The sequence below is a fragment of the Lepidochelys kempii genome, chromosome 1, assembly GCF_965140285.1.
Source record: "Lepidochelys kempii isolate rLepKem1 chromosome 1, rLepKem1.hap1, whole genome shotgun sequence".
NCBI classification, from domain to species: domain Eukaryota; kingdom Metazoa; phylum Chordata; order Testudines; family Cheloniidae; genus Lepidochelys; species Lepidochelys kempii.
Genome location: NC_136380.1, coordinates 344122897 through 344143232, shown reverse-complemented (window position 1 = coordinate 344143232; position 20336 = coordinate 344122897). Strand labels below are relative to the sequence as shown.

Genomic DNA, 20336 nt, shown 5'->3' with positions numbered 1-20336 from the left:
CAACAGTGACAGCTATGACGTGACCGCAGATTTGGTACAACATCAACAGAGTCCAAACCCCGAGTCTCTGTGACTAGGGAGCATTTTCCTGCCCCTGGAATCTGAAGAATGTAGACAGTTTACTCCCAATGAAGCTAGGGAAAGTTTTAGGGTTTTTTAATGCTCGCCACTTCAGTGTTCCAGATGCCCTGGATCTGTAGTTGGTCTCGCGTGTGGATGGAATGATGCTTAAAGAAGAGAGAAGGAGTTTTTCCTATGTCTATCTTAGATTACCAGTGCTGTGTAGGAGGAGGATCCAAGCTCAGTCCTATGGTTGCCATGAAAACCCAACTTCCCATCCTATGCACCATTGCATGATGCCAGGTAGTCCTAACTGGTCATGGATTGGTTACAATACATTTAAAATCCTCTTTCCTGCTAGGACCCACATTCGGGATTCTGTGTTTTCCCCAGCAGGTAGATGACATCACAAAAGTCTGAGCAGCCTGAAGGGTGTTCTGCCCACAGTGCCTGCCGCATTGTCTGCTGCCAAAGGGCAAATGGAGAACCCTGAACTCAGGTCTTGGCAGGTAGCTAAAAGGGGATGTGACCTTCAGCTATATTGATTTAAAATGTAACAATCATTGTGACCACTTAGGAACTTTAAATAGCAGCAGGAATAAAACTCAGATATTGCTGAGCTCCATAAAGCTCAGGCTCTATCACTTGACCTAAAGGGGAATCTCCATCAGCTGTTAACAATATAGGACCTAGGAGGCACAGCTGAGTAATCCCAAGTCCATTCAGTAGAGGGCAGTGGTGTGCACATTAAATGCTTGATTACCGAGAAAGGGCAGGTCAGCAGTTGACAGTTGTCCTGCATTGTAGTTTCCAGGTGCAACCAGCCTGGGGTCTTTTGATCTGTGTTGAAATGTTTCTCAATGTACCTGTCCTGGTCTGGTCTGCGTCTCATGTCAAGAGCATGCTGCTCACCAGCAGGGCTAGCCTAGTGTAATCCTGCCATCCTGGCTCTTATGACACTAGGCCTGGCCTGGCAAGCCTCTACTGTCGTGTATTCCCTGAAGGCAAGCCTGGCATGCCCCAGGCAGCCTGTGCACTGCCAGCCCTTTGTGTGGCTCTATACAGTAATGAAGGCCACAAGCCCATTTCACACTGTCTCTAAAGGAACAGAGCAAAACAAACCGCAAGCCCTCAAGACCTGTCTGAGACCAGCTCTCCCCACCCAGCCCTGTTTGGATGCATCCCCCACCTCCAGCGCAGCAGAAGAATGTTCTCCCTTGCAGCCTGACATCTCAAATGCTGCCGCTTAACGCAACACTCTGGGATCATGAAGTAGCCTGTCTCAACAAGTGACACATCCCTGCCCATGTATCTATCTCGGGCGCCTTGCCATGGGAGGCACCTTTCAAAGGAAACGTCTTCATTATGCAGTCAACTGCTCAAAGCAGTCTTCTCCTCCAACACAATTGTGTACTTCTTCCCCCCACCAGTAATTACTGGATTGGGGTCCTACAGCCTCGCCAGTGCTCAAAGATATTCTAGCGTTTGCATCAGCACAGGATCCTGGCCTTCTGCCTATGCACAGTCATGTCAACTCCTTATCAAAGTCATTGCATGTTGGCCCAGCAGCTCAAGTCCTGCCTATTTGTGCTAGCCGATCTTGACGTTGCTATAGCACCCACTTCTGGTTCGTTCACAGGCCAACTCCTGCAGGCCTTACTCAGTTTCGTACTCAGGCAAAGCTACCATTAGGAAGCTTCCCAGATGGCTGCCTTCCCAGTGGGAGTGTTGCCTGAGTAAGGGGTTCAAGATTTGGCCTTCAGTGTCCCATCGCACATCAAGGTCCCTTCTGTGGGGGACACGGACCTAAGGATCAGGCTTGCTTGCTTGTAGCTTAGGAGGAGAGGCCTTAGGTATGGGCTATGTAGGTGATCATGTAGAGCACCACATCCGAGGAACCAGCCCTGAAAGAATGGCTCTTCTCTGGCTGTCGAGCTTCTGCCCGCTTGGTCTCCCCCTCCAAAATAGGTGTTCTCCCGGTTGCTGCATGCTGTTGTATGACAGGCTGCTCTTGGGCTTAGCTTCCTCCCAGAATCCCTTGCATGATGGTTGCTGTGGTGTTTCCTCTGAAGCACTGGTTTGACCAAGGCACACGAACAATGGGACAACTCAGCGGAAATGGAGCTGTCCTTTTGGAGGAGGAGGTGGCCCAGGGAGAGGAAGGGGAGGTTGGTTGGGAGGGAGTCGGGTACAGGGGTTGGTGGAAGATGTACCATCATTCTTGTCACTGCCCGGGATGCTGCCGCACGTCAATCCTGACCTTAGGTGGAGCAATTGGAGAAGCTGTCCGTAGGGGACTGTCAGTGTCCGTAGGGGATTCTCTCTCAACTGCCAAAAAATGCTACACCATTGTCACTGTGTGTGTGGGGCTGGGGCCCAGCATTGTGGGAAGAAATGCATGTAGGAAAGAGAATAGTTTACATTACCGATGAGAAAAAGTAGGCCCTGATCCTCGAAGGCATTTAGGTACTTCACTCCCACTGAAATCACTGGGCATGAGGCACCTAAATACCTTTGAGGACCTAGGCCCTAGTTCCTTTGTTCTACCAGCTGGGAAGTTTGTCCCTTGGTGGGTGACGGCTGCGTATAATCAAGTAGTCAGTCTGAGGGCTGGTCTACATTGCACACTTAGGTCGACATAAGGCCGCTTATGTCAATCTAATTATGTCACAATTCACAAGGGTGCTCAGCTCTGGGGGGGAGGGGCTGAGTAGCCAGGCAGCTGGACCCCACTTCCCAAGGGTGAGAAGCCCCAGGCGACTTCCCCTGGCTCCCGTCTGGGAACGGGGAAGGGAGAAGCCCTAGGTGGGGAACGAGGATCAGCCCACCAGGAGCCTGTGGGGCAGCCTGGCTCCTCCCAGGGAGCTGCCAGCAGAGCTGAGAGACCAGGCTCTCAGAACATAAGAACGGTCATATTGGGTCAGACCAAAGGTCCATCCAGCCCAGTATCCTGTCTTCTGACAGTGACCAATGCCAGGTGCCCCAGAGGGAGTGAACCTAACAGGTAGCGATCAAGTGATCAGCTCCCCATACTTCCCCTCTTGTAAGGATTTTTTAGGGAGCCTATCTGAGCAGAAGACTTTGGGGAGCCTTACAGTATACTTCCCGCTGAGTCCCCCCTTAAGCCCATCTCTCAGAGCTGGAATAAAAGAAACCACCACACGGATATGAACTCACAATAACACTCTATTTACTAAAGGAGAAGGAAGGAAGGGGAGGGGGCTGGATTAAGGACCCTGGAGATTTGGAATACTAACATATTCACATGCGCACACACCCTCAATAAAGCAAAGGTGTTTTTCTGCCTCCGTCAGGTACTGCCGGTAACGAGGCTGCAGAATCCGATGGATCAAAGGGAGGTAAGTCACCCTGTCTCAGACCCACCCTATCCCTTCCTGCGTTGTCTATGGGTGAGTGTCAGGTCTAAGTAACCGGATCTAGTCCGAGAGTGCACGTCTGCTCCCCAAAAGAAAATAACTAATAAACCCCAAGATGACAACTTCGTTCAGTGAGTGGCTACTGCAGGCCAGTAACCAATGTGGAAGGTGTACTACCCCACAGAGAGAGCGAGCTTTTAGACACCTGAGCCCCAAAGATTTCAGCGCTCAAGAGCCCCGGCCCCTCCATTCATTTGTTTGTATAGAAACCGGTTACTTAGCAACAACTGATTCCCGCTCTTTTCACTTTCCCGCCTTTTGCCCAGAATAGGGGAACAAGAAGAAGTCACCTTGTTCTTATCCAGACCAAGATGGCCACCTAAGAAACAAAGCCCTAAAATCCAGCTGGGTGTGTGCCTTCCCAAGAATTTGCCAAGGCTTTAATTAACACTCTTAGATGGGGGGAAGAGCTCCTGGTGAGGACATGCACCACCGACCCAAGGAGGGTAGAGTGGACATGCACCACTGCAGTAATTACTGCAATGGCTGTAAGTTGACTTAATATAGGTCGCATGATATTTCTAGTGTAGACAAACCCTAAACTTAAGACAAGGCACAGCACCGCATCAGTGTCAGCAACGGAAAGGGGGGAACTTTTCATTCCACTGATCAGATCAGAAACTGAGATTATGGTTACCTGATCTGGTTTTTTGCAACAAGCAAACGTGCATGTCCGACAAGCTATGCTTTGGCTTTCCATTACCTGTGAGAAAAACGTAGGCCCTGATCCTCAAAGGCATTTAGGTACTTCACTCCCACTGAAATCACTGGGCATGAGGCACCTAAATACCTTTGAGGACCTAGGTCCTAGTTCCTTTGTTCTACCAGCTGGGAAGTTTGTCCCTTGGTGGGTGACGGCTGCGTATAATCAAGTAGTCAGTCTGAGGGCTGGTCTACATTGCACACTTAGGTCGACATAAGGCCGCTTATGTCAATCTAATTATGTCACAATTCACAAGGGTGCTCAGCTCTGGGGGGGAGGGGCTGAGTAGCCAGGCAGCTGGACCCCACTTCCCAAGAGTGAGAAGCCCCAGGCGACTTCCCCTGGCTCCCGTCTGGGAACGGGGAAGGGAGAAGCCCTAGGTGGGGAACGAGGATCAGCCCACCAGGAGCCTGTGGGGCAGCCTGGCTCCCCCCAGGGAGCTGCCAGCAGAGCTGAGAGACCAGGCTCTCAGAACATAAGAACGGTCATATTGGGTCAGACCAAAGGTCCATCCAGCCCAGTATCCTGTCTTCCAACAGTGACCAATGCCAGGTGCCTCAGAGGGAGTGAACCTAACAGGTAGCGATCAAGTGATCAGCTCCCCATACTTCCCCTCTTGTAAGGATTTTTTAGGGAGCCTATCTGAGCAGAAGACTTTGGGGAGCCTTACAGTATACTTCCCGCCGAGTCCCCCCTTAAGCCCATCTCTCAGAGCTGGAATAAAAGAAACCACCACACGGATATGAACTCACAATAACACTCTATTTACTAAAGGAGAAGGAAGGAAGGGGAGGGGGCTGGATTAAGGACCCTGGAGATTTGGAATACTAACATATTCACATGCGCACACACCCTCAATAAAGCAAAGGTGTTTTTCTGCCTCCGTCAGGTACTGCCGGTAACGAGGCTGCAGAATCCGATGGATCAAAGGGAGGTAAGTCACCCTGTCTCAGACCCACCCTATCCCTCCCTGCGTCGTCTATGGGTGAGTGTCAGGTCTAAGTAACCGGATCTAGTCCGAGAGTGCACGTCTGCTCCCCAAAAGAAAATAACTAATAAACCCCAAGATGACAACTTCGTTCAGTGAGTGGCTACTGCAGGCCAGTAACCAATGTGGAAGGTGTACTACCCCACAGAGAGAGCGAGCTTTTAGACACCTGAGCCCCAAAGATTTCAGCGCTCAAGAGCCCCGGCCCCTCCATTCATTTGTTTGTATAGAAACCGGTTACTTAGCAACAACTGATTCCCGCTCTTTTCACTTTCCCGCCTTTTGCCCAGAATAGGGGAACAAGAAGAAGTCACCTTGTTCTTATCCAGACCAAGATGGCCACCTAAGAAACAAAGCCCTAAAATCCAGCTGGGTGTGTGCCTTCCCAAGAATTTGCCAAGGCTTTAATTAACACTCTTAGATGGGGGGAAGAGCTCCTGGTGAGGACATGCACCACCGACCCAAGGAGGGTAGAGTGGACATGCACCACTGCAGTAATTACTGCAATGGCTGTAAGTTGACTTAATATAGGTCGCATGATATTTCTAGTGTAGACAAACCCTAAACTTAAGACAAGGCACAGCACCGCATCAGTGTCAGCAACGGAAGGGGGGAACTTTTCATTCCACTGATCAGATCAGAAACTGAGATTATGGTTACCTGATCTGGTTTTTTGCAACAAGCAAACGTGCATGTCCGACAAGCTATGCTTTGGCTTTCCATTACCTGTGAGAAAAACGTAGGCCCTGATCCTCAAAGGCATTTAGGTACTTCACTCCCACTGAAATCACTGGGCATGAGGCACCTAAATACCTTTGAGGACCTAGGCCCTAGTTCCTTTGTTCTACCAGCTGGGAAGTTTGTCCCTTGGTGGGTGACGGCTGCGTATAATCAAGTAGTCAGTCTGAGGGCTGGTCTACATTGCACACTTAGGTCGACATAAGGCCGCTTATGTCAATCTAATTATGTCACAATTCACAAGGGTGCTCAGCTCTGGGGGGGAGGGGCTGAGTAGCCAGGCAGCTGGACCCCACTTCCCAAGGGTGAGAAGCCCCAGGCGACTTCCCCTGGCTCCCGTCTGGGAACGGGGAAGGGAGAAGCCCTAGGTGGGGAACAAGGATCAGCCCACCAGGAGCCTGTGGGGCAGCCTGGCTCCCCCCAGGGAGCTGCCAGCAGAGCTGAGAGACCAGGCTCTCAGAACATAAGAACGGTCATATTGGGTCAGACCAAAGGTCCATCCAGCCCAGTATCCTGTCTTCCAACAGTGACCAATGCCAGGTGCCCCAGAGGGAGTGAACCTAACAGGTAGCGATCAAGTGATCAGCTCCCCATACTTCCCCTCTTGTAAGGATTTTTTAGGGAGCCTATCTGAGCAGAAGACTTTGGGGAGCCTTACAGTATACTTCCCGCCGAGTCCCCCCCTTAAGCCCATCTCTCAGAGCTGGAATAAAAGAAACCACCACACGGATATGAACTCACAATAACACTCTATTTACTAAAGGAGAAGGAAGGAAGGGGAGGGGGCTGGATTAAGGACCCTGGAGATTTGGAATACTAAAATATTCACATGCGCACACACCCTCAATAAAGCAAAGGTGTTTTTCTGCCTCCTTCAGGTACTGCCGGTAACGAGGCTGCAGAATCCGATGGATCAAAGGGAGGTAAGTCACCCTGTCTCAGACCCACCCTATCCCTCGCTGCGTCGTCTATGGGTGAGTGTCAGGTCTAACTAACCGGATCGAGTCCGGGAGTGCACGTCTACCCAAGGAGGGTACAGTGGACATGCACTACTGCAGTAATTACTGTAAATCGACCTAATATAGGTTGCATTATATTTCTGGTGTACACAGATTCTAAGTTTAAGACCAGGCCCAGCTCCTCATCAGTGTCGGCAATGGAAGGGTTGGGGCTTTCCATTCCACTGATCAGATCAGAAAAAGCGATTATGGTTACCTGATCTGGTTTTTGCAAGAAGCAAACGTGCATTTCCGACGAGCTACGCTTCAGCTTTGGTTAATGTATTCAGTCGTGACTGTGTCTGATCTTGTAAGCAGCGTCGGGGCTGTTCATCACATGCATGGGAAACCTGCAAGGAAACCCCAGCCTATACAGGAAGTGGTGCGAATGATTCAAGAGATGACATCGCTAGGCAGCCAGTGCCCCAGTGTGCTGCTAAGAGGGCTGTATGCCGCTGAAAGTGTTGTCTTTCAGATGGGACGTGAAACCCAAGCCCTGACTGTTTGTGATCATTAAAGATCTCGAGGCACTGTCTGCAAGAGAAGGAACATTGGTCTTGCTCCAGTTGTAATATGGATCATTACATTCAGCCTCCCTGATTTCCCCTACAGTTCCAATTGTACCTGGTATTCTTCTTTACTTCCAGTCCTAAACTGTTAAACAGCTGCCTTGCTCTACCTCAGGTACCTGCATTTCACGAACTTCATTTACACAGGAGTTCTCCTTCTGGAGGACAGATACTACAGAATGCTAAGAGATGATTTCTTTTATCTGTTGTTTTTGCTCTTGATATGGCTCCTTTCAGCAGTAGCATCACCGTTACCAACCATTGCTTTCAGTAGTAGTAGTGTTGTTACACAGAGTAATAGGAGTAACAATCTCAGTGAAAAAACAAAAAAAGGTCTCTGCAATCTGAATTTCAGCCCACAAGCTGGCTCGTCCTTGAGAATGTCAGTTAATTAGAAATAGTTCTGGAACAGCCATGCAAAAAGAATGCCAGCTATTTGCTTTTTATTTGTGTTAGAGTGGAGCAAACGCAATAGGATTTCTGCCCTCTGTTTTGTTTTTCCTATGATTGCTTTCTCTGTTTGCTCGTCCTCTTTGCATGTGTGATGGGACAACTCCAATCCGATTAGGAAGGGGGCTCATTAATGAGGGGTTGCAGCAATGCAAAGCCATAAGCTGATTTTCTCTTGAGCATGCTTAGGGGTCTATGCGCTAGGAAAAGTGCGTCCAGCTGGTCTTTTTTAGAGAAGGTTCCCTCATGATCCAGCTCAGATCAGCAATCTTGGGGCACTGACTTCCAGGGCTTATCTCTGTCTTGGCACAGAAACTCAACAGCCTAAGACGACAGAGCTCTGAGGCAGGAATATCCCTGTTAGCAGCTGTGTGAACGGGGAAGTGACTGTAAAGCTTTGCAAGCTAATTTACATTAAGGCCATGTTTGTTGTCATTTTTATTATTATTATTTCATTCCCATCCTGCAGTTTGACCCTTCTGTGATCACTGCGGTGGGGAACAGATTTCCATGCTTTCAGAAACATCTGTACAGCTTGAACAGATGTGCGTGTACCCTGTTAAACCATGTCCCTGGACAAAGAACACCAATGAATAACGGTGCTTTGGATTTCTGCAGTGCCTTCCATCTGAGGAGCTCTAAGTGCTAAATATCAAAGAAGGTACCCTCACAACCCTGAGGCAGATTGAGGTATTATAAGGCTTCTGATTTTCAGTTTTAACTGATAAACACCAATAAAACACCCATTATTAAAAATATATATATATAAAATCGGTGTTTATCCAATAAATACTGGAAAAACACCGGAAAAAGGTACTTGTATCTAAGGATTTGTCCACTCAGAGCAGTAATGTGGACTATGAGGATGTGATTTCTAAAGCACATTAACATGTCGCACGCTAACTGGTCTATGTAGACCTTGCTGGTGCACGCTGAAGGTTCCCTAGCGTGCTTGAATGTAGTATACTTTGAAACAGTTCAAGTGAACTAGGGAACATGACCGAGATTATTCTGTACAGCCGTGGTCACCAACCGGTCGATCCTAGATGATCTCCCAGTTGATTGCGATCTCTGGCAGCAGTGCAGTAAGACAGACTCCCTGCCTACCCCGGCCCCACACCGCTCCCGGAAGCGGCCACTGCTGGGAGAGCTGCGGGGGCGGTGCTTGCAGAGAGGGGCAGTGTGGGGAGCCAAGTGCTCCCCGCCTTCCCCACCCCAGGGGTTGCAGGGATGTGTTGGCCCCTTCCGGGAGTGGTGTGGGGCCAGGGTAAGCAGAGAACCTGCCTTAGCCTTGCTGTGCCTGTTGCCGACCGGGAGCCGCCAGAGGTAAGTGCTGCCTGGCAGGAGGCTGCACTCCAACTCTTATCCCTGAGCCCCCTCCTGGAGCCAGCACCCCATACCCCCTTCTGCACTCCGAACCCCCTCCTGCACCCCAGTCCTGATCCCCCTCCCAGAGCCAGGACCCCATACCCCGTCCTGCACCCCAATCCCCTGCCCCAGCCCTGACCCCCCCATCCCAGAGCCAGCACCCTGTACCCCCTCTTGCACTCCAACTCTCTGCCCCAGCCCGTTGACCCTTCCTGCACCCAAACACCCTCCTAGAGCTTGCACCCCTCACCCCCTTCTGCACCCCAACCCCCTGACCCAGGCTTATCCCAGAGCCCCCGCTCACACTGTGAACCCCCCAGCCCAGAGCCTGCAACCCCCCCCCCACCCCAAACCTAGGTGTCCCGATTTTATAGGGACAGTCCCAATATATGGGGCTTTGCCTTATATAGGTGCCTATTACCCCCACCCCCGTCCTGATTTTTTCACAGTTGCTGTCTGGTCACTCTACCCGAACCCCAACCCGGTGAAAGTGTGTGAGGGTGGGGGAGAGAGAGCAACTGGGGGGAGATGGAGTGAGTGGCGTGGTGTAGATCCTGAGTTGCCCTGAGATACAAAAAATGATCTTGGGTGTAAAAAGGTTGGAGACCACTGCTGTACAGTATATACTACTGTAATGAGTAATGTGTATGATCTACATTACTCATTACAGTATGCTCAAAGAGAGAGCTCCAAAAAGCCCCAATTTTTGGACATCTACATAAAACTCAAAGATTACTAAAAATAAGCCCTGAAAAATGAAATGAATAAACCCCTAGAAACAGACGCCCAAGTTATTACTAGCTCCATTTTATAGATGAAGAAACTGAGGCACAGAGAGGGGGCTGAGATCACAGAGGAAGTTATTGGCAGAGCCAGGAACAGAGCTCTGCTCTCCAGCTGTGGTTTAGCAAAAAGGCCACCCTCTCCTGTTAAGGACCAGGACCAGCAAGGTATAAAACAAAGTGTTGAGCAGACAGGTAGGCAGGCTGGATTCCTGCATTTAGCCCCAGAACAGGCAGAGCACCGGCAAGCCTCCCTAGACTAGAATGTCCTGCTAATAGGCTTTAACTTTGATGCCCTGCCTCTGGGTGCATGGGGTCCATGGGCAGCTAATTGTCCAGACCCAATTCAGTTTGGGCCCCATCTAGTGAGTCTGCCAACAAGAGGCTCAAGGAGAGCCAAACATGCTGGTGGTTTGATGATAGAGGCAGCTCAGTCTCCCCAGCAATTGGCTGAGACCAACAAACTCATTTCCCGTATGGGTTACCGCTAAACAGCTGTCTGATGGTAACAGCTTTTGGTCCCAGCTGAGCTGACTTGACCTGGCTTTGAGCCAGCTTCCTGTGGGTAAAAGGCTCCATGTCCCATTGCCAGTTATCTGAGACATAAAGGCCAAGTTTGTCCCTAATATAACTCCATTGACACCCGTGGAATTACACCAACGGGGAACTTGGTCTATCAAGCTTCCCGTGTTTATGATGTACGACCTAGCTACGTTTCCTGACCTCCCGCGTCTGGCTCACTCGCTTCTGCTTCATTTGCGGAAGTATATTGAAGCACTTCCTCTGGCAATGAAGGAATTTACCATCTGCTGCAGTGAAAGAGTCCAACTCTAACATCTAACTTTAGGTGGGGAAATCCCACTTGTTTGAATCGTGGCTTGCTAGTTTCAGTCTAGAGCTTAATGCATAGATGCAAAGAAGTCCTAGTGGCTGACAGTCTCAGTAGAGAGACGAAGTAGACATAACTGTTACTGGTTTCAGAGTAACAGCCGTGTTAGTCTGTATTCGCAAAAAGAAAAGGAGGACTTGTGGCACCTTAGAGACTAACCAATTTATTAGAGCATAAGCTTTCGTGAGCTACAGCTCACTTCTTCAGATGCATATCGTGGAAACTGCAGCAGGCTTTATATATACACAGAGAATATGAAACAATACCTATTCCCACCCCACTGTCCTGCTGGTAATAGCTTATCTAAAGTGATTTCCAGCACAAATCCAGGTTTTCTCACCCTCCACCCCCCCACACAAATTCACTCTCCTGCTGGTGATAGCCCATCCAAAGTGATAACTCTTTACACAATGTGCATGACAATTAAGCTGGGCTATTTCCTGCATAAATCCAGGTTCTCACATCCCCCCCACCCCCATACACACACAAACTCACTCTCCTGCTGGTAATAGCTCATCCAAACTGACCACTCTTCAAGTTAAAATCCAAGTTAAACCAGAACATCTGGGGGGGGGGGGGGTAGGAAAAAACAAGAGGAAACAGGCTACCTTGCATAATGACTTAGCCACTCCCAGTCTCTATTTAAGCCTAAATTAATAGTATCCAATTTGCAAATGAATTCCAATTCAGCAGTTTCTCGCTGGAGTCTGGATTTGAAGTTTTTTTGTTTTAAGATAGCGACCTTCATGTCTGTGATCGCGTGACCAGAGAGATTGAAGTGTTCTCCGACTGGTTTATGAATGTTATAATTCTTGACATCTGATTTGTGTCCATTTATTCTTTTACGTAGAGACTGTCCAGTTTGACCAATGTACATGGCAGAGGGGCATTGCTGGCACATGATGGCATATATCACATTGGTGGATGTGCAGGTGAACGAGCCTCTGATAGTGTGGCTGATGTTATTAGGCCCTGTGATGGTGTCCCCTGAATAGATATGTGGGCACAGTTGGCAACGGGCTTTGTTGCAAGGATAAGTTCCTGGGTTAGTGGTTCTGTTGTGTGGTATGTGGTTGTTGGTGAGTATTTGCTTCAGGTTGCGGGGCTGTCTGTAGGCAAGGACTGGCCTGTCTCCCAAGATTTGTGAGAGTGTTGGGTCATCCTTTAGGATAGGTTGTAGATCCTTAATAATGCGTTGGAGGGGTTTTAGTTGGGGGCTGAAGGTGACGGCTAGTGGCGTTCTGTTATTTTCTTTGTTAGGCCTGTCCTGTAGTAGGTAACTTCTGGGAACTCTTCTGGCTCTATCAATCTGTTTCTTTACTTCTGCAGGTGGGTATTGTAGTTGTAAGAAAGCTTGACAGAGATCTTGTAGGTGTTTGTCTCTGTCTGAGGGGTTGGAGCAAATGCGGTTGTATCGCAGAGCTTGGCTGTAGACGATGGATCGTGTGGTGTGGTCAGGGTGAAAGCTGGAGGCATGCAGGTAGGAATAGCGGTCAGCAGTCTTGCTACAGTGGGTGGCTGGGGCAGTGGTGAGAGAGGCTGCCTGTCTATGGACAGACATACAGCTCTGTCTTCTAGGCTGGGTCAGTCCCCAGTGGCTTGAAATTTATTTACAAAATCAGAAGCTGGACTGTGCTTCGAGCAAGCGTGGTCTGAAACCGCTTCTTGGCTTGGGCAAGGGATACAAGACACGGACACTAAGAAAGGGAGATTTAGCTTAAAAGGCTTTTACAGGACTTACCGTGTGCAGTGGAAGGCTGTGGGGGGTAGGCTGATGACTTCATGTCGGGCAGATGACTTCAGCTAGTATAAAGAATGACTCCAACTCCCAACCCTCTCCCAGAACTCAAATCTCAACTTCTTTGGAGGCCTGAAAATATATTTCCTTCTTCCTCCCGTCTCCCCATGAACCCCTGTCTGCTTCCCTATGGGAAAGGACATGGAAGAGACATTACCTTGGGAGAGGTGGTCATGCAGTGCCATGATGGTCTATTGATTGATTAGAAGATGGGAGTAGGCGAACTGGGCTCTATTCCCAGCTCTGCCACCAGCCTGTTGGCTGATCTGGGGCAAGTCATTTCTTCTCTCTGTACCTGTTTCCCCTCTCACTCTGTCTTGTTTAGTTAGATTGTAAGCTCTTTGGGGGCAGATACGGTTTCGGTGAGTTTGTACAGTGCCTAGCGCCATGGGCCCTGATCTCAGCTGGGTGTTTAGGTGCTATTGTAATAAGACTCCATTTTTTGCGTATGGTTTGGGACCATTGAGGCCTGATTTAGAGAGCACGCACAGGAACTCCAGTTGGAGTCTGTGGCAATTTTGCCTGAGTAACAATTTTGCGATGTGGCGCTTTTATAATTAGCGATACAGGTACGCTTTGGTGTCTCCCCAAGCATCTGAATGATTAGATCCTCCTCAGAAAGTATGAATATTTTAGGGTTGTCCCAAAACTTACTCCGTGCTCCATCCTGCCATTCTTGGGTCAGGGAAGAGGTTTTTCTGAATTGTCTTTTATCTTAAAGTGCTACAGAATCTGATGCGACAAAGCGTGTATTGGTTTGGTGATCAATCACTTGCCTGTGTAGCGGCAGAGATGAGATGTGTGCAGAGAACCCAGCTTGACCAATGCACCCCACTCCTGACCAGCAGCGCTGGGATGCTCCCCAAAGGTAGCCAGGGTTGAGGGGCACCTCGCCACAGCCTGCCCTTAGCGTGACGGAGTCTTGTCTGCGCCTGCTGCGGATCAGCTCTCTGAGACCAACAGCCCGGGGCGACGCAAGCACTGCCTTCCTGGCCTTTGCGGACCTCGCTCTCTCGGGGCCGGTGCACCCCCATAGGACTCAGAGCCCTCCCTGCAGCGTCCAGTCCCTTTTCCACTGCACGCTCACAGAATTACCAGGCCCGCTGTTCCCAAAGGAATGGTACGCACCAGCCTGAAAGATTCAACTCCGAGCCAGCACTTTGCTTAACACCACAGCACTGAGAGACATTTATCGTGAAAACAAGAATGCATTTATTGTCAAAGAACAGTTTCAAGTGACAGTGAGAAAGAATATTGGAAACAAAAGGTTACATATAAAACCAAATCATAAACATGCTTTCTAGAGACTGCATTTAAACTCCTTTAGCCAGGAGGTGAACTTATCTCACCCAAAGTTCTCCAACATTTTCAACCCAGGCTGGTTGAGACACCACTTTCCTGAATGCAAATGTGCTGTCTGTTGACTTCCTAGGTACAAAGAAAAGGAGGACTTGTGGCACCTTAGAGACTAACCAATTTATTTGAGCATGAGCTTTCGTGAGCTACAGCTCACTTCATCGGATGCATACCGTGGAAACTGCAGCAGACATTATATACACACAGAGATCATGAAACAATACCTCCTCCCACCCCACTGTCCTGCTGGTAATAGCTTATCTAAAGTGATCATCAGGTTGGGCCATTTCCAGCACAAATACAGGTTTTCTCACCCCACACACTCACTCTCCTGCTGGTAATAGCCCATCCAAAGTGACCACTCTCTTCACAATGTGTATGATAATCAAGGTGGGCCATTTCCTGCACAAATCCAGGTTCTCTCACTCCCTCACCCCCTTCCAAAAACCACACACACAAACTCACTCTCCTGCTGGTAATAGCTTATCCAAAGTGACCACTCTCCCTACAATGGGCATGATAATCAAGGTGGGCCATTTCCAGCACAAATCCAGGTTTTCTCACCCCCCCACCCCCATACACACACAGACTCACTCTCCTGCTGGTAATAGCTTATCAAAAGTGATCATCAAGTTCGGCCATTTCCAGCACAAATCCAGGTTTTCTCACCCTCCATCCCCCCCCACACAAACTCACTCTCCTGCTGGTAATAGCTTATCCAAAGTGACCACTCTCCCTACAATGTGCATGGTAATCAAGGTGGGCCATTTCCAGCACAAATCCAGGCTTTCTCACCCCCCCCCCCCTTTTTTTTTTCCCGGGGGGACACACACACACACAGAAACTCACTCTCCTGCTGGCAATAGCTCATCCAAACTGACCACTCTCCAAGTTTAAATCCAAGTTTAACCAGAACTAGGTACAGGAAGCTAGGAAGTCGTCTTGCTTCTAAAAATACCTGCAAAGTTCACTGTCATTACTCACCGCTAACCCCTACCTCCCCATGGCTTGTTCTTTCCTGTGTGCTCTTTTCCTATTGACCTCTCCTCTCTTTGTTAACATTTAACTTCATATGTAAATGGCTATCCATTGTGTCCTCTTACAATGCTTAATTTACATCCTGACAGAGAGAGACACATTTCTTATCTCCTGTCTGGAGAAACCGATCTAAGCCCTGCTTTTCATTCACATGCTTAAGAACACAGTTTTTTCTGGTACAGATACATCGCTCCTTACATAGTACCCATAGGTGCGTTTCACAGGGATGCTGGGTCACAAACACAATGGCTATTCCAGAGCCCTGCTAATATACCATGCTCTGACCAGTAGCACTCACTGTAATTCCAGCCTTAGCTCCACCCAGCATTGCTAATGCAGCATGCGCCTGCCTAGTGGTACGCTGTCTTATTCCAGCTGTGGGCCCTTATGCAGCCCGGCCTGTGCACCGGCCTGCAGCCCCCTTTGCTGCTATCCCAGCCCAGCATTCCTTCAGGAAATTCGCAGACATACTGTGTCAACATTTCACTGTCGTGCCGAATGGTGGGAACCAGACAGTAAGGTCCCCAGAGCGGAATTGTTTAGATACTTTCTTAAAGCCCAACTCCCCTGCGGCTGTGAGCAGTGGCCAGGTTCGTGAGCCAGCTCTTGAGAGGAACCTGGGCGTGGAGTTTGCAAACCAGCCAACTTCTCTAAAAGAAAGATGGGGATAGTTAACCTTGGGCTAGGGGAGGATGTGCCCCTTCATTTCCCCTCCTCTTTCCTTTGTCCTCTCTGTCCCCCACCTCACACTGCCCACATAGCATTCCTCCTATGGCCCCATATCAGGGTGCGAAGGAGAGGAATCTAGGGGGCAGGGTGAGAAGAGAAGCACTGAGGATCCTCTAGTGCTGACCCTACACGCCCTTATAGAAGGCTCCAGAATTGCCTTGGCGGGGTTGGTGCCTCTGTCTCACCCTGTGCTGTTCCTAGCCCCCATTCATGCACCCTTCTCCCCTACCTCAGTGCTCCCTGGACACCACTCAGCTCTCCCTGCCCCCCCCCCCCCAAAGAGACTCTCCTGAGGCCCAAACTTTGCCAGGCTGCCTTTGCAACTGTCCAGGTGATATGCTCATGTAGTCTCTCTCCCTGCACTACCTGAGCCCCCTGTGAGCTGCGTCTAGATCTCATTTTATATTGGGGGGAGTGATGCTAAGCCCTCCATCTTCCACGAAAGCGAGAATCTCGCAGCTCAAAACTGCACCATTAAAATCCAGCATCTGCCCAGGAACCCCTGAGCACTAAACCTGGGTGCTGGATTCCCTCACGAACACGAGTGCCTGGAATCCTTCCCAACTGCGGTGCTCAGTTGCCCTGTAAATTTAATTCCTCTGATGACTCACGACAACAGGACAGGCTGGCTGGAAGGGTGATGCCGTTCAGGAGCCAAACACAGCAGCGAAGTCTTATTTGAGGTTCCTCCACCTTGTCAGAGTCACAGTTAATTGAATAATTAAAACAATGGCTGATTCCGGGGTAGGATCTATCTTGGTAGATGATTCAGCATTTTTATTGGGCCATTATTCTGGCCTGTTGATGGGCAAAGAATTAATGAGAAGCCTCTTTCTCCTTCCCTGTTGTGCAACCCCAACCCAAACCAAGACCCTCGTGGTCTATAGGCAGCAGACCAGTCAGATGAGTCAGAAAGGAACCCGCTCATGGCTGTACCTCTGGCTTGTCTCCGCTCGAAGCCCCTCTCTGCACCTCTTGCAGGGGAGGTGAAAGGAATCAAGAGGCAGAGGCTGTTCAGAGCAAGAACCTGTGTGATTCTAGGCTCCTGGGTTTATACTCTCTTCTGCCACTGATCTTGGTGTGAACTTTGGCAAGTCACCCAACTTCTAGCACTTACCCGTCTTCGTAAAGTACTTTGAGATTCTTGGATGAAAGGTGCTTCATATGTAAAATATGGATAATGATGTTGACCTTCTTTGTAAATCACTTTGAGAACTACTGATGAAAAGCATTACATGAGAGTTGGGGATTATAATAATTAATATACAGTGCAGTAAACCTGCCCAAAAGGGACACTCCAGAGTATCCCCAAATGCACGGAGTACAATTTTGAGCCACATTTATTAGGACCCCACCCCTGTTAAGGACCCAGTTTTTCTTAATCCTTTAAGTGGTTGCTTAAAACAGGTTTCACTCTGCACATTGCTACTGCTGATCAGGTCCAGCTGAGCATGAGTATTCTGGGTCTCTGTTTACCAAGGCTGCTGTCACAGCCTAAAGCACAGTGCAGCTTCTTTGTAGGGTGTTCAAAGCACAGAAGGGGAGCAATTGTTTGGGAGGATGGGATCTACCCAAATGCAGTAGCCTCCTCTCACAGTTCCTGCGTTAACTGCCCCTCTCTGACCGCTTTGTGGCCCCTCTGAGATTTAGGTCTCGGGCTTTTAGCCATCACCTTTCTTGGGGTGGGGACCTCTCTCTCCAAACCAGGGACTTAGGCTGCAGACTCCTGCAGTTGACTGTGATGATCTGTGTGGGTCTGACTTCAGCTCAGCACCTGCAGTCCTGGTCTCTCCAGGGCAATGACAGGGTTAACCAGTGGCCGGCCAGTCTTCATAAACCAAAGTACTATTTATTCAGAACAAAAGTCTTGCAAAGAAAACCTCTTTAAAACAATATATGTCTAGTGTGCCAGGCAGTCACCCCTCTTCCACATGGAGACCCTGATAGGAGTTACAGACCTGTCTCTCTTGGTCACAGTTTCATGTCAGATCTTGGATTGAGTGTGAGTGACCCTCTTAGCTGGTCAGGGTGGATATTTTAGACAGTTTCAAGTTCTTTCTCTGACAGGCCTTTTGAACCAAGTCAAACCAATCTCTGCTTTTTCCTTGTGGGACAGAACTTCCACAGACTGTGACCTGCCTTGTTTCAGCATTAGGGATTTGCAGTAATTACCCCCCACGATTGTCACTCGCCCATCAAGCCAAGAATACAATCCCCAGCCAGCCCATCAAGGTACAGCCAACATTTATAAAGTTGCCATAATAATCTTAGAAATATTCCAAAGCACTGCATCTGTCACGTGGCCCAAGAGAGTGTTTATTAATTATTTGTATTTCAGTAGCACGTAACCAAGATTGAGGCCCCATTGTGTCAGGTTCTGTACAAACACACGAGAGACAGTTCCTGCCCCCATACTCTTACAGTCTAATTAAACAGGACGTTATCCCCCCCTTGTACTGATGGGGCACCTGGATACATGGAGAGAGGTTAAGTGACTTACCCAAGGCCTTACAGGAGTTTTGGGGCAGAGTTGGGAACTGAACCCAAACCCTAGTTCAGTGCCTTTACCACAAGACCATCCTTGCTCTTGTGGGGAAGGTGGCGGTTGCCCCTTCATTTGTGTTATTTGTACATAGACTGGAGAAAACACTGGATAATGTCATGCTGTCTGGAGTGCTTCATGACCACGAGTGCCTACCTCAGGGCAGACTGTCAAAAACAGGGCAGACACCCCAAACTTGTGGTATGTTCTGTAATAAGGTTTCACCAACCCAGTAACGTGAACTCGTAGATCACTATATCAGTCTTACCACAGAGTCACAGACAGTCCCCTTGGGCTCTCTAGTTTATCCTGCTACACAGGCAAGTTGAACTTAGTGATAAATGGTCACTTATGCCAAAAATCACAAAATATGCAGGTTGCTCCCAGTCCTAAGAGACCAATCACTTGGTACCCAAGATCTTACACCAAAGACCACCGCTGTAGCCAATCCTGTAATAAACTATCGAAAGGTTTATTAACTAGGAAAAAGAAATGAGTTATTTACAGGTTCAAGCAAACGTAAATCCTAAGAGTGACAGAGTTGTAGTGATATGTTAATTCAAAATCCGTATTGCCAACTCTAGGTGATCAAAAATCATGTTGGACCCCCAAAAATCAATGAGATTCTAAAGAGATGATATTGTATTTTTTGGGTCAATCTCTTGATATTTGAAGTCCCCCTGCCCATCCCCAATGTCTGTGCATGTAAGTGTCGCCCGCTCTCCCACATATACTGGATAAGATGATTCTGGCCCCTGCTGCAGGAGTGCTCACCCCCACATCTGCCCATCTCCTGCCCAGCAATCAGTTCTGTCCTCACCCAACCTCTGTCAATTCAGCCCCCAGTCCCCTCAGTTCAGTCCCCCAGCCCCCATCATCACCACACCATCAGTTCAGCCCCCCTGACCCACTGACCCCCCCACCACCCTCTGTTCACCCTCCCAGCACTGCCCCATCTGCTCCGAACCCATCATCAATAGAGTCCCCCGCCCCCCTCATTTCAGCCCCCTGCAGTCCCCAGGCCATAGTTCAGCCTTCCCTGCCTCACTTCTGATCCTCTTAGGGTTCTTCACAGTCCCCAAGTCTTGGGGGCTGAAGTGGGGTCCCCTCTCCCACTTCCCAGGCTGGCAGAGGAGCCTTAGGGCTGACAGGGGCAGACCCACCTCCCCTGGGGCTGTGGCTGAGAGTGGGAGCCCTCCCACCCACCAGACTGGGGCTGAGAGCTGCAGCCTTCCCTCCCCCCGCCCACAGACTGGGGCTGAGAGTGGGAGGCCCCCACCTTCCCCCCGGACTGGGGCTGAGAGTGAGACCAGCTGCTGAAAAAAAAAAAAAAATCCTGACATTTGAGAGTTCTATCACAAGATCATGAGTTGGGCTTAATTTTACTTAGAAATTGCATCTCTGGCGATTAATTTGGAAGAGTTGGCATGTCTGCAAACTGTATCAGGGCAAACCCAGGGATAACCCTAGGGGATCTCTTGCTTCAGTTTAGTGTCTCTGGACCTATGACAGTTCAATCAGCAAAGAGATGAAAAGTTCTCTTGTGACCCTGTTTTAGCTTTTACATTAAGGCCAGGCCTGCACTGCCACTTACTTTGGTATAACTTATGTCCCCCAGGGGTGTGAATAATGGCCCATTTAGGCTATGTCTACACTACAGACCTTCCCATGTAGCTGCTGAGCTCCTCCTGCTGACATGGCAGCACTTTTGTGGCAAAACTTATGTCGGTCAGGGGTGTGTGGTTTTTTTTCACACCCCTACCGACAAAAGTTTTACTGACAAAAGTGCAGTGTAGACAAAGCCTGAATCTTGATAGGCCTCCTGAGTGGGCAGCAGGGATGATTACCTGGGTTCACAAGTTCAGAACAAAGACTTTCAAAGTTATAATGC

At 49.2% G+C, this 20336-nt stretch overlaps 1 protein-coding gene across 1 annotated transcript in view; it reads left to right on the top strand.

Moving 5' to 3' along the window:
* The window catches only part of PODXL (podocalyxin like), an 89623-nt gene that overhangs the window by 23008 nt on the left and 46279 nt on the right, over positions 1-20336 (top strand). The window contains exons 2-4 of the mRNA XM_073328856.2: positions 3375-3419; positions 5090-5134; positions 6805-6849. Coding sequence (XP_073184957.2) covers positions 3375-3419; positions 5090-5134; positions 6805-6849 — 135 coding nt within the window. The remainder of the gene's footprint in view (positions 1-3374; positions 3420-5089; positions 5135-6804; positions 6850-20336) is intronic.